This window comes from Falco cherrug, chromosome 1 (genome assembly GCF_023634085.1).
Source record: "Falco cherrug isolate bFalChe1 chromosome 1, bFalChe1.pri, whole genome shotgun sequence".
Classification (NCBI taxonomy): domain Eukaryota; kingdom Metazoa; phylum Chordata; class Aves; order Falconiformes; family Falconidae; genus Falco; species Falco cherrug.
This window is the reverse complement of record NC_073697.1, coordinates 41,310,567-41,326,841: the sequence shown is the minus strand read 5'-3', so window position 1 is coordinate 41,326,841 and position 16,275 is coordinate 41,310,567. Positions and strand designations below refer to the sequence as shown.

Sequence of the window (16,275 nt, the reverse complement as noted above, 5' to 3'; positions counted from 1 at the left end):
GCGAGCCCCCCCGCAGCCCCTCCCTGGGCAGGTGCTGGTGGGACCCTGCGCCCCCCCGCTGGGTGCCGGTGGGACAGGGACCCTGCGCCCCCCCGCTGGGTGCCGGTGGGACAGGGACCCTGCGCCCTCCAGCCGGCCATGGCGCCCCGCGCGTTGCCGCTGCTGCTGCTGCTGCTGCTGCTGCTGCCGGCCGTGCCGCCCTGCCGCGCGCAGCACTGGTCCCACGGCTGGTACCCGGGGGGCAAGCGCGACCCCGGCCCCGCCCCGGCCCCGCAGGTACGGCCCCGCTCGCCCCCCGCCGGATTCCCCCGCCTGGTCCCCCCGGGTGATCGCCCCGCCTGATCCCCCCTGGCTAAGCTGTTCCCCCCGGGGGTCATCCCCCCCGGTCTGAATCCCCCCCAAATCTGATCCCCCCCGATCTGATCTCACCCCCCTGGGGTGATTCCCTCCTCCCCGGGCTGATCCCCCCTCCCCCCGGGTTGACCCCCCGGTGTGATCCCCCCATCTGGTCCCCCCTGGCTGATCTATTCGCCCCCGGCGTCATCCCCCCAATCTGAATCCCCCCCCCCCCCAAATCTGATCCTCACCCCCGAGATGATTCCCCCCCCGTACTCCCCGGGTTGATCCGTCCTCCCCCGGTTGATCCCCCCCGGGGTGACTCCCCTGTCTGATCTGATCCCCCGCAGGGTCACCCCCCCAGTCTGAATCCCCTCCCCCCCCCCAGTCTGGTTCCCCCCCCCGGGGAGTTCCTCCCCTCCCCGCGGTTGATCCCCCCCCTTGGTGACCGCCCCATCTGATCCCCCCCCGGAGTGACACCCCCCCCGGGGTGATGCCCCTCCCAACTGACCCCCCCCGGGGCTCCCCCCCTACCCCGCTGACACCCCCTCCACACATTTCCCCCCCCGGATTTATCCCCCCCCCGTGTTACCCCCCCCCAACAAATTACACTCCCTGGATTATCCCCCCAGCCCCCCGTTTATCCCCCCTCGATTTAGCCCCCCGCCCCCGATTATACCCCCCTCGATTTACCCCCCCGATTACCCCTATAGATTACGCCCCCCAACGTTACCCTCCCGCGGTGTTCCCCCCGCCCCGCCCCCACGGCGCCGCTCTCCCGCAGGTCCCGCCCCCCCCCCGGCGCTGCCGCCCCACTCCGTGTTCCCCCCCCGGCGCCAGGAGCCGCTGCTGCTGAGCGGGGCGCGAGCGGCCCCGCCCCGCCCACGCGGGACCCGCCCACGCGGGAGCGGGCAATAAAGGGGCGCGAGGGGAGCTGGAGCGCAGCGCTGCGCCGGGGGCGGGGCGGGGGGGCGGGGGGCTGGGTGTGCAGGGACCTGTGTCCTGCGTGGGGGGTGGTGGGGTGCGGGGGGCTTCGTCCCGCGTGGGTGGGTGCGGGGTGTCTGTCCCGCGGGGGGGGGCGGGCGGGCGGGCTGTGTCTCGTGTGCTTGGTGTCCGGTGAGAGGGTGTTTGTCGTGGGCTCCGTGTCCCGTGGGTGCCGTGTCCTGTGGGGGGGGTCCGTGGGGGTGCCGTGCCCCGGGGGGGGGTGTTGTGTCCGTGGGAACTGCCGTGGTGGTGCCGTGCCTGTGGAGTTCCGTGTCCCGGGGTGGGGGGGGGGAGGGTGTCCGTGGGTACCGTGTCCCGTTGGGATTCTGTGTCCCGGGGGTATCCATGTCCGTGGGTGGGGGTCCGTGCCCCGTGGGTGCCGTGGGCTCCGTGGGCGCCGTGTCCGCCCCCCGCACTACATTTCCCGTCAGGCCCTGCTCCCGCGCGCCCTTTCCCACAGTGCCCCGCGGGCGGGGCGGGGCGCTCGCTGACGTCACGTCCGGCCCGGAGCCCGCCCGCCGCCATGCTGCGGGCGCTGAGGCGCTGCCGCCCGGCGCTGGGCTTGGGGGCCCCGCTGGGCCCCGTTCCCGGGGCTGCCTGGGGGCCGCGGCTGGTCCCGGCACGGGGCCGCAAGACGCGGCACGATCCTCCCGCCAAGTCCAAGGCGTCGCGGCTGAAGGTGCCGCCGCCTGTCGACCCCGAGGAGCTGCTGGTGGTCAAGGAGCGGTACCGGCAGCACCGGCTGGTCCTCGGCGCCCTCCGGTACTCACAGGCGGCTGGGGCCGCTGTGAGGCAGGGAGGGTCAGGGTGCTGGGCAGGAGGCTGGGTGTGGGGCTGTGGGGTAGGGGACTGGCTGTGGGGTTGCTGTGGGGCAGCGGAGGGTTGGGGGCCTGGCTGTGCCTCTGAGAACGGGGCTGCTATGGCCCAAGGGGCTGGGTACAGGGTTGCGGGGCTGCTGTGGGGCAGGGGCTGGGCACAGGGTTGCGGGGCTGCTGTGGGGCAGGGGGCTGGGTACAGGGTTGCGGGGCTGCTGTGGGGCAGGGGCTGGGTACAGGGTTGCGGGGCTGCTGTGGGGCAGGGGCTGGGTACAGGGTTGCGGGGCTGCTGTGGGGCAGGGGCTGGGTACAGGGTTGCGGGGCTGCTGTGGGGCAGGGGCTGGGTGCAGGGTTGCGGGGCTGCTGTGGGGCAGAGGTGGGCTCTGTACAGGGCTGTGGGGTTGCTGTGGGGCAGGGGAGGGTTGGGCTTGGGACCATTGGTGGCTGCTGTGGGGCAGAGGTAGGTTGGGGGTTTCCTGTTGGGCAGCTGTGAGGGAGAGGGCTGGCTGTGGGGCAGGGGAGATATGGGGGCTCTGGGGCTGCTTCGGAGCGTGGGTGGCTAGACCCCAGGTTACTGTGGGGCAGGGGAAGGGCAGGGTGGTGGGGCTGGCTCTGCTATGGGGCAGGTGCATCAGAGCCCCCTGGCACCTGGCCACAGGCAGGAGCTCAGCAGCCTTTCCTGGCAGGGCTGAGTTTAGGGCTGAGGTGCTACAGAAGAAGCGGGAGGCACTGCTGGCCCAGGAGGACTCGGCGGAGCTGAGGGAGGAGCACCAGCGCCTGATGGCTTGGAATCAGGAGGAGAATGCCCGGCAGCGGGCACGCAGGTCAGCCGGGACACCACCTTCTTGCTCAGCTCTGGCTTTTGCTTATGCATAATTAAATTCAACACCTGGGTCAATTAGTCAGGCTAATTTTTACAAAGACACTTGACCTAAAGTTTGACCTTTTTAAAATAAATCTGCCTACGCAGCGGTCGCGTTCCTAGATTTCTCGCTGCTGAGGGGTGTTACTGAGCTCTGGACAGCCTCCCGCTCTCTACGGCGATGGGTGTCATGGGGGGATCAGTTTCTCCATGTTCCCTCCTATGCCACCCCCAGGGAGCCTGTTGATGCTTCCAAGAAAATCAGTGTCTGCTGAATCTTGAAAGCAGGAGGAGGTTAAAGGCACAAAGCACTTGAGCTCCTGCATCCAGCTCCTGCCGGTGGCATTGCATGCGCTGACTTGAAGCTGCCAAACGGAGCCAGACCCTGCTGGGGCTCAGGTCCGCAGCGCTGTGGCAATGCCAGCCTGTTGGAAAGCTTTTTCATTAAGTTTTGCATCAATTTTTCTCTCACAGGAGGAGGGGGATTCTCTTTGTCTCCGTGGCTGCTTTTCCCCAGCGTAGCTGCTCTGCTCCTTCCTGTTGGTTGTGGCTGCGCTTGAGCTTGGCAGCTTTGCATCCCAAGGGATTAGCACATCTCACCGAAGCACCACCGTGCAGAGCGTGAGCATTCACCAAAGCTGTGTTGTTTTGTTTTCCTTTCCATGTGGCAGAGAGGAAAGAATTAGGAAAGAAGAGGAAGAACAGAAGAGGAAGAAGTTGCGGGTTGCAGAGAACAAGGCCAGGGTGATGGAGGCTTTCCTGAAGGAGAAGGAGCAGGAGATTCTGCAACTGCAGGTGAGAGCAGCTGGTGCCTCCTTGGGGAGTGTGCTGCCAGCAGCCCCTCTGAGGGGCTCAATGGCAGCCTGTGGGAGCGATGTGGAAACTACAGGCTTATTTTTAAAAGATTTTTATATTGGTAGCTGGGAACACAAGCGTTAGCACCTTCCAGAAGTGTTGACAGCGTGTGGATGGGATAGAGGTTGAGTGAGAGCTCTGAAAACAGGGTGGAATAATCCTGAGGGAGAGAACAAAGGTTTCCTTGTTCAGAACTCGGCTCCTGCTGGGGTCCCGGCGATGCTGGTGGCATTTTAGGCTCTCTTGGAGGTCTGTGAGCTCTGCAGGCACCTGCAGCTCATGCGCTGCCCATAGCGACTCTTCCACTACCACGTGTTAAGAGCCGGTACTTGTCCTTCGTTCAGGAGGAAGCCAAAACGTTCATCACCCCTGAGAACCTGGAGGCACGGATTGAGGAGTGCCTGGACAACCCTCGCAACTACAACTTCGCCATCGACAAGGACGGGCGGATCGTCAAACGGACAGTGTTGTCTTAGTGGCATGGGATGGAGGGGTGCTGGCCTGGTTTCTGTCCAGAGGCACCAGTCAGTTTCTTCTTTTTAATGAATAAATTGACCACGGAACTGGTGGAGGAAGCCTGCTGGTCTGGCTGTGGTCCTGCTGAAGGGTTAAAGCCTGCGGATCTGACTGTGGTTCTGCTGAAGGGTTAAAGCATGCGTGGAGGAGGGTGAGGGAGAAGCAAGCAGGAGAGGCAGAGGCACTGGCAGTCTCTCAGCCCTGCGAGGCAGCAGTGGAACTGCCTGAGAAGCTGCGGGTGTTGGTGTGCCCGTTGCTCTGACTCTTTGCAGTTCCACCTCCCACATGTTTGGATCCCTCCTGCCTTCACCTGAAGCGTTCAGGCGGGAAGCGGGAACAGTCCTGAGGCAGATCCTGGCTCTGAGCTCCTTGCTGTAGCCCTGGCTCTGCTTGCATGTTGACCCCTCTAGATGCTTTTGAAAGAAAACGAGGTCTGAATGGCTTTGTAGGAAACCCTGACCCTCCGCCGTTTCTTGTTGGGGGAGCAAATTTGTTTTTTCTCTGTTTTCTGCCATGGTGGTGGGACCTTTTGTTCCTGTTCACACTTTAAATCCCCCTTTGCACATCTGTTGGTGTGGCTAAATGAGAAAATGTGCAGAGAACATCTAAATGACACTGGCTTTGTGGGTCTCCTTTTCTCTTCTCCCCCTCAGCCTTATTTTACTCATCACCTGGGGCTTAAGTTGTAGATAATAACTAATTTGGGTCCTCTTTGGTGGCACTGGCTTATGGTGGTCTTGCAGACCAAGCTGCTCTCTCAACTGTGCCCTAAAACCACTGGCTTTGTGCTGCCTGACACCAGCCTGGAGTTTGCTGTGGTTCAGCAGAGGCCAGGCAGGCTAACAGCAGGTCCCTGTGCCCTCCCTCACTCGGGTAAAACACCAGCTGTGAGCATTGACCTTAAATTCTTTTAATCTGCGCTTTCCTAAAAAGACTTTTTCTCTCCAGCCAGCCCCCCCGTGTCTGCACCTAAACCATGCAAGTGCACAAAAAACATATAGACTTCTTTTCTTGTTTTTCTGTACAAGTTTTATTTCTGATGAAGATCATCACTTAAATCTGAGTCACAGACCTTGGCTTGTCTGTTCTCGGCCTGATGCGGGGCTGGTACAGCTTGATAGATAAGGGATCCTGCAGGTTCTTCTTTCCCCAGTGGTCTACGTGAACAGCATTTCTTGGTCGCAGGATGAGTCAACCACACAGCCCTCTGCATGGGGAGAGAAAGGAGAAGGCACCGCATGAAACAAGGTGTCAGGAACCAGCCTTCAGAGACACCCCCCCATCCCCCACCTCTGGCGTTGTTTCTTTAATAACATCAGGCAAGGTCGTGTTCGCTTTGTGCCCTGTAGCTCCTCAGGATATGGAGCAGGATCTCTGGCAGCATCTGACTTGGGGAAGAGGCTGGGATTTATGGCAAACTGTAACTGAAGCAGGAGGGAGCCTGAGCTGCCATGCAGCTTGGGTGTTCTGCAGCTTGCTCAACCCCCTAAATCCATTGCTGTCCACTTTCCTCCTTCCCTGAAGCCTCCACAGGTGTCCTGCTGCTTGCTCAGTCCCCTGAATTTGGTTACTGTCTGCTTTCCCCTTCCGTGAAACCTCACAGTCTGTTCGCGCCTTCCCTGGGGGTTAGGATCAAGTCTGCCCTGAGTGGAGTGGCCCTGGCTGTTGGGGGGACGGATGGGACAAAGACGGTCCCTTGGGCAGCCTCCCCTCCCAGGTTTACATCGAAGCCCTGAGGTCCCTCACATGTGTGAGGACCCCGCTGACCAGGGTCCCAGGTGGGACACAGCCCTGGTGCTGCTCTCACCGCTGCTGCAGCAGATGCCGGGGGCCGCGCAGCTCCCTCCGCTGCTGCCGCAGGGTTTGTGTCCAGACTCGCAGGGCGTCGGCAAGAAGTTTTCCTCCTGGCACCGCAGGGTTTCGGACGTGCCGATGTAACAGCCCAGCTCTTCTCCGCAGCAGATGGTGGGCCCGAAGCAGTGGCCTTTGTTCCTGGGACCACAGGGCATGCACTGCATGGGGGAGAACGGGAGGAAAGGGAGTGGAGAGTTATTTCATGAAGCACCTGGGGTCAAGCCTTTTCTCTGGTCTTTCCCTCCCTTCTGCCTGCATCTTCCCCACTGGAGCACTGAGAGGGCTCAGGGAAAGCTGGGAGAAGGAAAGGAAAGAGTTAGAAGGTCTCCCAGCCCGCCAGGACGTACCTTCCTGATGTCCATGTCCAGGACTGCGCGTTTGCCCCCGATAGGGCAGTTCTGGATGTAGCAAGCGGAGGAGAGAGCCAGGAGCCCCAGGAGGCAGATGGCGAATGCCTTGCAGGGCATGGCTGCGGGGTCAGGAAGATTTTCGGCTCCTCATCCCCACGAGTGGTTGGGTATATATAGTGCCAGCTCCTACTTAGGCATGCCGGCACCAGCGTCACCCATTTCCCTTAAAAACCACAAGGCATTGCTTTCCACACCGAAGGGCTCTGCTAATAGCCAGAGGTCGAGGATGTGAGGTCAAGGCCAAAGTGTTGGTTTTTAACTCGGTGATGACTCCAACTGCAGCGGGGGGGGATGTTTGTGGAGGCTGCGGATGCTGTTCGGGGCTCGGGTCCCTCCACTGCCAACCCCTTGGAGCTGCTGAGCTGTGGGTTGTCGCTCCGTGTCCCATTTGGGACTCCTCCAGCGTGGGTTGGGTGGGGATGGAGGCAGGCATCCCAATCGCCTGGTGAGCTGCATCCACCCAGGAGTGGGGCGAGAGGGGCATTGTGCTTCCCTTGGTGCCTGCTGGTGGGAGGAAAGCAAACCCGTATCTTCCTCCAGGATCGTTTATGGGATCTCGGGTAGGAAATGCGGTGTTGGTCCTTTCCACCTGTCTGTGCCTGGCCTTTGGGGGAGGATGCTCAACGCTGGGCTTGTCCTGCTCCAGAGTGATGGTGACACTGAGCCTGTCCCCACCTGCTTTTATCTAATGGCCTGAAAACACCCAACCTCCTTGGCAAAGGCCTAACACCCCAATTTCCCCATTGCTTCTGCCCCACAGCTGCACACGGGGCTCGAACACGGTGCCCCGAACCACGCTGTCGACAGGTAAAGGACCCCCTGGAGAAGGGGCGCTGAGGCTGGGGCCGAGGGCTGACGCAGTCACGCAGGGTCCTGCTCGCCCCAGCCCCTCGCCTTCATTTCCACAATTAAGAGCTTCCTGGCTCGAATAAATTCCTCTGCCACAGACAAATCCAACCATCTATTGAGACCATTACCCCGGTCCCTCCCTGCGCCTGCTTAATTGGGAATTATGCAGCCCAGAGCCTGAAAGCCGTGACCTCTTGTCATCCCTGCTGGCTTGCTTCAAAGTCTGCCACTTAGTGTGGCCGGTGGCAAGGGCAGCCAGGTCCTCGTCACCCACCTAGGGTCAGCCAGCCGGTGAGTCTGGGTCCCTGGGGACAAGCCGGGCACCGAGATCCGTGTTAATGGGGTGGAAGTGGGGCTCAGCGCCATCCCAGCAGCTCAGCCCTGGCTGCCGTCCCGCTGTGGGGTGGGGTGGAGGGGCAAATGCCATCCCGGAGCCCCTGCAGCTGGTCTGGGGGTGCTTGGACCCCAGTGGGCAGGGCTGGGATGCAACCTGGGGAGACAAGTGTAGGGAAAAAAACCAACCACCCCGATTATCAGCTCCTGGTGCTTTTTGGGACCTCAACACCCCAGTGCTAAGGCTTCTGTTGGCTGGAGCATCACCCAGGCTCAGCCACACATCCCTGTTGCTGCAGGAGGAGTTGGGCGGGACACATCCTGCACCCTGGGACAAGCTGAGTGCCAGGGCTGGGCTTAACAGCGTGATTTCTTCATCTCAAGGGTGTCCAGTTTGGAGTCACCCACCCATGTGTGTGCTGCCCTTTTCCCAATGATTTTGGGGTGATTTTGAGTCGCCCACCTCCCCAGGGCTGGGATCAGATGCTGGTTGCAGGGACCGGGTGCTGGGTTAATCCTGCACCCCCTTGGAGGTGCAGGGAGGTGACATGGGCAGGATGGATCCCACTGGTGTGGATGAGCTCCACCTCCCCGAAGGTGCCACCTCCCTCAGGGACATTATAAAGGACGAGCTGTCCCTTGTGCTGTGGCCAGATCCCAGCCTGGAGAGAGCCTGGAGCAAGGACCCCGCCAGGGTAAGAGACCCGGGGAGGGGGATGGGAAGAGAATTGGGGTAACAGTACCCCAGATTTGGGGGTTGATGGTGGAACAACTGGAGGATTGATCCTGCCCACCGGTGTCTGAAGGGGACCAGTTTGGTGAGTGATGGTGGGGAAAGATGAGATCAGCCCTGGGGGGCTGTGTGAAGCTGGGAACCCAAATCTTTCCGCTCTTGCAGCGGGGGTTTGGGTGCTTTTCCTTTACTTTTTATCATTTTTAGTAGTTGTGGCTTGCAGCAGCCTGTTGTGCTGGCTCCTGAAGGCAACAAGGCCCTGAATCCACCCTGAAGAGAGGTCTTGGCCAAGAGGTAACATGACGGTGGCACATCCTAGCCATCCCCAGCCTCCCGGGGCTGGGGCTGCAAGCAGGCTCAGCACCCATGGGTGCTGCTGGGGCTCCTGGGGTAAGACTTGATGGCCAGATCCCGAAGGCCAGCTCTGCCTGCGCTGCTTTCCCTTTGTGCTGTAAGGATGGGGCCAAATCCTGCACCCAGCCCAGCAGGACCACTATGGATGGGAGCTGAACGCATGGGGCTGGGTTGGGATTTGATGCGGGGGGCGGGGGATGAAGACCCACCAGCCTCCAACATGCCTCCCATCCCCAAGCCCCGGACGGGTCCCCTGGATCCCTGGAGCCCCCCTTGACCCATCCCCCGCATCCCAGATGAAGCCACCACAGTGCATGAGGACTTTTATTGGGTCTTGTATTTACAGGGCTGGGGTGGGAGGATCGGTGTGGGGGCAGGGGATGCCCGGTGCCCTGGCTCAGAGGAGGGGATGCTTGCCCTGCTGCTGCTGCTGCCGGTTCGCCAAGTGCATGAGCTTGAGGAGCAGATCCCCGGCCGAGCCATCCAGCACCGTCAGGTTCTTCTCCGCCGCCTCCTGAGCCCCGTCGCTGCCTTCGTCCAGGCAGCTGCCATCCATTGCACAGGTTTCTTCAACAGAAAGCAAGATGTCGTGACGGGACAGGTTAGGACCACGAGTGGTTTATTTTCAGGTAGGGAAGGGGTTGGGGCCAGCACAGCTCATGCTGCAGCTTTGTCCCTCCTGGACAGGGAGTCGGGGCTGGCTGGGCTTGGGCTGGCACGTCGGGGAGGCTGCGTGTGCCTGGCTGGGAAACACCTCATGGCAGTGTCTTGGGAAGGAGCTCTGAGCCCAAACCTTACCACAGAATCAGGATAGCTTGGGCTGGAAGCCACCTTTAAAGGCCATCTAGTCCACCCCCCTGCCAGGGGCAGGGACATCTGCAACCAGATCAGGTTGCTCAGAGCCCCGTCCAGCCTGGCCTTGGATGTTTCCAGGGATGGGGCATCTGCCACCTCTCTGGGCAGCCTGTGCCAGTGTCTCACCACCCTCATCATAACAAATTTCTTCCTTATATCTACTCTGAATCCAACTATCCCCAAATTATTTCAAAACGGAGACAACACTGCTGCCACTCCGTGCCTCAGTTTCCCCATTGTAAGGTGAGGGCCAACTGGAGGACTGCCCCGTGCCATTGTGATCCCCGTCATGGTTCCAAGACACCCAAAACTCCTCTCTCTGCGCCCCCATCCCCCTCGCCCCAACACCCCCCATTACCGGCAGTGCAGCAGATGCCGGGCGCAGCGCAGCGGCCGCCGGAGCCGCAGGGCTGGCCGCCAGCCTGGCAGGGTGAAGGCAGGTAGTCTTCCTCGGCGCAGCGCTGGGTCTCTGCCGTGCCCAGGTAGCAGCCAAGCTCTGCACCACAGCAGATGCCAGGGCCAAAGCAGTTGCCTCTGTTCCCGGGGCCGCAGGGCATGCACTGGGAGAAGGAGCTGCTTGAGTCCCCCATACACCCTAAAAAGGGGGGGCTACACCCTTCCTGCACCCTCTTGCATTAGAAAAGCTTTCCTCCACCTTTGCCAGCCCTTGGAGGTGTCACGCTGGCATGGTGTGACTAACTCGCCCCTGCCACCAGCAGCGTGGCCTCGTGCTGTGACACTGGCCCCACTCTGGGGGCTCCCCGCTGCCCCCCATGTCCTCCCTGTCCCTGCTCCATGGGCATGTCCTGTCCCCCCCGCTCCCCTCCAGCAGGGATGCTCTGCTGTGTCCAAGCTTGATTCATTGCTTGAGGCAACAACAGCATTTTTGGGGTGCTCATTCCTCTGCCAGCGCCCCACCGTGTGCCCTTGGGCATGTCCCCTAGCCCTCCCCAAAAAACGGGTGCACTGCACTGCCCGAGGGAGCGTACACAGCTGGGTGTTCCAGCAGGTGATGGGAAGCCTCTGCACCCCACGGAGCAGCTATGTCCCCCCAGAAAGCCCCCTCCCATCTCCCCCCAAGCCCCCATGCTGTCCCCTACCTGTCGGAGGGCTGTGTCAGCCAGCGCCCGCTTGCCGCCCCGGGGGCAGTTCTGGATGTAGCAGGCAGAGGACAAGGCGAGGAGGCAGAGGAAGGAGAGGGGCAGCGAAGGCTCTGCCATGGTGGAGGGTGCCCGCAGCTGTGCCACGCGTGCCAGGGGAAGCCGGCCGCCCTGCCGCTCGCTTTGCATCTGGCCCCGTGCTGCGCAAGCTGCTATTTATGCTGCTGTCACCCCTTCCCAGGGGAGGAGGAGGAGGAAGGAGAGGGCTGGGTTGTTTTTTTGTTGTGTGTGTGGGTTGTTTTTTTTTTCCCCAAATCACATCCAAGCAAATCTGTAATTGAGATGATTCAGTGCAGGAGCGCAAGTGGCAGTGCTTAGGGCTGGTGAATCTCACCCCTCTGCCCAGAGCCGGGACTGCTCCAAGGGGCACAGGCCACCCCAGGGAGCTCGTGGGGAGGGATGCAGGTCTGGGGAGGGGGGCTCCTTCAGAAGATGCTGGTTTGGGGAGGGTTGTTGCTTTGGAGGATGCTGTTTTGGGAGGGTTGTTTGTTTGAGAGCGATGTGGATTTTGGGAGGGGTGCTGGTTTCAGGGGGATGCTGGTCTGGGAGCGATGCTGATTTGGGCAGGGATGCTCATTCAGAAGACGCTGGTCTGGGAGCGATGCTGATTTGGGCAGGGATGCTCATTCAGAAGACGCTGGTCTGGGAGCGATGCTGATTTGGGCAGGGATGCTCATTCAGAAGATGCAGCTTCGGGGAGGAATGCCAGCTTGGGAGGGGATGTGGGAGAGGAGTGATGGGGTCAGGGCAGGGGAAGAATTCTGGGCTGCACAAAGCTGCACCTAAACTAAAGGGGCTTAGCTGCAGCGCTGGACCACAGAGCTGTGGGGTGTAGAGCAGGACCCTGCCACAACCCAGGCCCAAAGGGACGGACCATTGCCACCCACGACTCACCCGCCCCTTTTTCTCCACAAAACAAGAAGGCAGAGAAACCATCAGCAATGGGAGAGATGAAAAAGACACCTTTGGGGCTGGCATCAGCCCTCCTGTTGGCAACCAGCAGGTCCCAGCCGTGCCGAGACCCAGCACGTTTGTGTTACCGATGGGCTGTTGGAAACATTGGTATGGGGCAAACGGCAGCAACAAACCCCTCCTGCCCTGCACCATCCAGCCATGAGTATTCATGCTGGTCACAGATCCTCCTTCCAGCAACACCAAGGGTGACCTCAGCAATGTGAAATTAATATGCAGATGGGAATCAGGTGCCTAACAAGCATCCCCCACAGCCCAAATTCTGGGCTTGGCTCATGGTGATGAGGAGGGGCTGTTCTGGGGTGCTGCGGGGGACAGGGTGTGCAATGGGGTGGTTGCTGCCAGCCATGGTCCAGCCCCTGGGGTGGTTTTCTACCCTTCAGCCCACCCTGAACTCATCTTCATCAAAGGTAGGGAACTGAAGCAGAGACCCATAAGAATCAGACTGGGGATCCCTTCAGGTAGCTGGAGCATGGCTTTTCCCCACCCTTGTTAGCATCCCTCATTTTCTCACCCTCAGCATCCCTCATTTTCTCACCCTCGTTAGCATCCCTTTTCTGCCAGATCAGCCACCAGGCCTGGCTCAGTCCCAGTTGGCACGAGGTGGGACGGTGATAGCTGGGGCACTGAAGGGGCTGCTGCTCTGCTTGAGCATCCCAAAGGAACCTGTGCAATCCACCCTGGCAAAATCAAAATGCTTTGAAAAGCAAAGTGAGCACCATGTGAGGTTTTGTAGGCACCAGCAAGGGATGTGGGAGCGGGATGAACCCCAGAGCATCACTTCACCACCCAAGGGAAACTGAGGCATGCAGAGGTAAGGGAAAGCATCTATTTTGGGGTGACGCCTGCAGTGTTGGGGGTCCCAGCCTGCTTCTGTCTCCTGCCCTGTGATTTTGGAGGTGTGTGTCAACCTCAGAGGTGATGGTCCTGGGTTTTGGGGGACTCCTGGGATTTTTGATAGGTAAAATGAGGGTAATTCCCCGCTAAGAGGGATGAAGGTAACCACAGCCCCTGAGCCAGGTCTCCCTGGGACCAAGGGAGCGTTGAGTTCCCAAATTTGCCTTGTGCCCATCACCAGAGATGCTGAATCACCCACGTGGAGCCGCTGTGGGCAGCTTTAATGACCAATATTATTAGCACTGGCCACGTTTCCCCGTCCAAATCCATCCCTTCACAGCGGGAGCTGAAACCCACTTGCGTTGCAGGACCGAGGAGGACGCAAAAGCCCTCGGCTGGGAAAACTTTTCTTTAAAAGAAACCCAAATGTCAGCTCTAAATTGGGTGTTACATGCTCATGCTCCATCTCTTCATTACTGTATCGTAAAATTACATTAGCTAGGAATGATCTGCATTCAAATGACTCTGTGTCTGGAATGATAACGCCAGAATATGAGATTAAAATGTAATTATGCTCTTTAAAGTGAAGGAAGGTTAAATAAAATGTTTTTTCCAAGTTGCAAAGGCTCCGCAGCCACAACACAGAATCACTTACAGGAATCAAAGGGAGGATGAGGTGAGAAGGGGGAAGCAGGGGGAGGCAAAAAAACTGTGTAGAAAACATAAAAAAGGAGGTTTTGGGGATGAAGATATTGGGGTCACCTGGGGTGAGTCATAGGAGAAGTGATCTCAGGATGATGGGCTTTCATGAGGCTGGGCAGATCCAGCTGGGAGCATCCTTGCTGGGCAGTGATGCTCACTGGTACCCGGCCATGGCCGCAGGGTGATGCTGGGGCCCCCAACCCACACCCAGCCCCTAACTGATGTCTTGGGGCTCCTCAAAGTCATGCCCTAGATCTCCTGCTATCAGCCACAGGGGTCCCTTTTCTGCATCCCTGGCACCAGATTTGCTCTGCCACGTCCCTGCTCTTCCCCAGGCTCTTCCCCGGCCCCCAGAGGAGCCCCCTTCATTAGTGCTGATCTCCTTAACGACATGCGAGGCGGGCGAGGCAGGTGCCATGGCATTAATCGGCAGCGTTAGCTGCCTGCTATGTATAACCCACCTCGCCTCGGCTCGCGAAGGAAAGCCCCAAAGGCCTGCCAAGGCATGGGGAGTGGGCAGCACCCTCAAACTCACCCCCCAGCTCTCCTGCTCAGCCAAAATACAGCCCTGGCTCTGCCTAGCCCTCAGCAAAGGGGCTGGGGGCTGCCAGAGAGGCTCAGCCACGAGGCTTTACTGCTTGTGCCCTTCCCAACCTCTTTTCACATCAGGGAATAACTGGGATGATGGGAAATGGGGTGTCCGGCAGTGAACCACAACGCTCCTGTGCTGCTTCACCTGTAAAACACCCTCTGGCTACACCCACAGCTTTAAAGCACCTTCACTACATGGACATGTTGATAATTTTTCCAGTCCTCGTGCCATCACATCCTTGCACATGGTCAGGACAAACCGCAAGTATATCCCCCCACCCCCACCCCCGCCCCCTCTGTTAGCAGCAGGAGCTTCGTTACCCTTGAAGCTTCTATTGAGGTTTTTGAGAGCCCCTCTGGAGGCAGGAGAGAGGAGGGAGGTCGTGGTGCCCTGCCATAGCCCACCAAGGTCAAAATTTAATCAGAATAAATTAGAGGACATTGGGTACCGCATTGAAAATGGGAAGATTTTCCCTGCTTTGTGCATTTCCCTGCCTTTGCTGTGGCTGGAGGGGGATGCAGTGGAGAAGAAATTTCTTGAACACATTGCTGATGTGCTGGGGACTCGAAGCAGGTCAGGCTGGCCATGGAGCGCTCCCCTCTCCTGGCTGGGTGAGCTCATGCCCCCAGATGGGCCGTCTGCCTGGCGCTTCACACAGAGCAAGCCTGTCACAAGCGTTTCACCCAGTCGGTGGGCTAATGGCTGGAGGCTGACAGGGAAGGAGCAATCCTGCACCTCCTGGCTGAGCACAGCACCTTCTTTTTTAGTGTCATGGTTAAAGATGCTCCTCTGCCTTGGTGACATGATGGAAAAATAGCTTTGATGCTCGTTTAGAAAAGGAAGCGCAGCCAATGTCAAGATTTGCTGGGGTGCTGCCTTTGCCTCTTGTCCGTCCAAATCCAGCCTGCTGGGATGCAGACGTCACATCAGGAGGTCACTGGCCAGCGAGGGATGGATTTGGCCTCCTAAAAGCAGTTGGAGAAGAACATTAGAGGAAATTGCTAAGGCCTTCAGCCAAAGGCCAACCCCACCTCCTGAAGAGAAGACAGGCTCTGTGCTGAGAAAGGAACTTGCTGGTGGCACCTGCTTGTTCTGCAAAGGAGCTTTAGGGGAACTGCAGTGGTTCCTGGTAGAAGACACCATGGCAAGTCCTGGCTATGTGTCACCCACCACCAAGCCCATCTTCTTGGGGTGCAGAGAGGGTCTCTGCTGCCCACAGGGGTTTCGGTGCTTGTTTGCAAGGGGAGTGATCAGGAGGGCTCACGCCCAGCTGGGGGGACAAGCTCCATCCCTGAGCAATGGGAGGTGGGCACGGAGGGAAATTCATCCCTTCCCCCCCCCTGCGTCAGCAAGAGGGGACACATGGGTTGAAACTTGCTGCCAAGAGGTCCTACAGGGTTAAGAAGCTGGGTGGATGGAGGCTCTGAGAAATCTGATATAAGGTGGTAAGCCCTACTCTGAGCAGGGGGGGCCACACGACACCCCCCTGCCATCCCATCCCTTCCAAGCCCTGCTCTGTCAGGCTCCATGCTCACTCCTTGTCCCTCCCTGGAGAGCGAAGGGAACCTCAGGAGATAACTCTCCCTCAGCCCCAGTGAGATGGCTCCCAGCCTGGTTGCTGCCCACCAGCTGGGGCAGGAAAGAAGCTTGGCTCAGCCGGCGAATTTGGGTTTCGTCAGAGGCGACCGAGCTTCGTGAGCGCCGGAGCAGGAGGAGACAGTTGTGTTGGATGGGGAGCTCCGGCGGCAGCAATCGCTCCCCGGAGATGCAGGGCGGAGGAGGTGTGAGAATCACACTGAATCACAGGGGGCTGGTGCGCTGCACACACACCACCTGCACAGAATTCAGAGGGTTTTTGCTGCCTCTGAACTGTGGGATTTTTAGAAATTCTTTTGCCGAACCATTTAAAGATGGGGGACTCCCTGTTTTTGCTACAAATGGGAGATGGATTATACACTCCCACTGAGGCAAAGCCCAGCATCAGTTTGGTGCTGACACCAAGCCGTGTTTGAGCCGTTTGATGAGACTGCGGTTTCACGTGACTAGAAAGCCATGAACATCATGTGTTGCTCTGTAAGTAGGTGCCTTTTAAGAGAATAAAGGTATTATACGCAAAGGTGAGCTGAGTCAGCTGGAGGCTCGTCACCCGAGAAACTGGCACAGAACATCAGTGAGCAGCATCTGCTCCGCAGAGAGAAATTGCCAATTAAGTGGCAACAGCAGGGGGTTACACAGGTGACAAACCCCTCTGCTGTC

The 16,275-nt window shown here is 59.4% G+C and overlaps 3 protein-coding genes across 3 annotated transcripts; 1 reads left to right on the top strand and 2 right to left on the bottom strand.

The window, feature by feature from the left end:
• The first annotated feature begins 1,698 nt into the window (after positions 1-1,698).
• On the top strand, positions 1,699-4,427 carry MRPS26 (mitochondrial ribosomal protein S26). Its single transcript, XM_055700632.1, has 4 exons — positions 1,699-2,082; positions 2,822-2,959; positions 3,669-3,792; positions 4,197-4,427. The coding sequence occupies exons 1-4, from the start codon at positions 1,844-1,846 to the stop codon at positions 4,326-4,328; spliced, it is 633 nt and encodes a 210-aa protein (XP_055556607.1). The 5' UTR covers positions 1,699-1,843; the 3' UTR covers positions 4,329-4,427.
• Positions 4,428-4,570: 143 nt separating this feature from the next.
• On the bottom strand, positions 4,571-6,770 carry LOC102050211 (neurophysin 1). Its single transcript, XM_027799997.2, has 2 exons — positions 6,570-6,770; positions 4,571-6,380 (listed from the first exon to the last, which is right to left on the bottom strand). Exons 1-2 carry the CDS (start codon positions 6,687-6,689, stop codon positions 6,111-6,113), a joined length of 390 nt encoding a protein of 129 aa, XP_027655798.1. The 5' UTR covers positions 6,690-6,770; the 3' UTR covers positions 4,571-6,110.
• Positions 6,771-9,255: 2,485 nt separating this feature from the next.
• Positions 9,256-14,277, bottom strand: LOC102050034 (vasotocin-neurophysin VT). The gene is made up of 3 exons (XM_005435317.3): positions 10,857-14,277; positions 10,115-10,316; positions 9,256-9,468 (listed from the first exon to the last, which is right to left on the bottom strand). The coding sequence occupies exons 1-3, from the start codon at positions 11,043-11,045 to the stop codon at positions 9,299-9,301; spliced, it is 561 nt and encodes a 186-aa protein (XP_005435374.3). The 5' UTR covers positions 11,046-14,277; the 3' UTR covers positions 9,256-9,298.
• Positions 14,278-16,275: the final 1,998 nt, after the last annotated feature.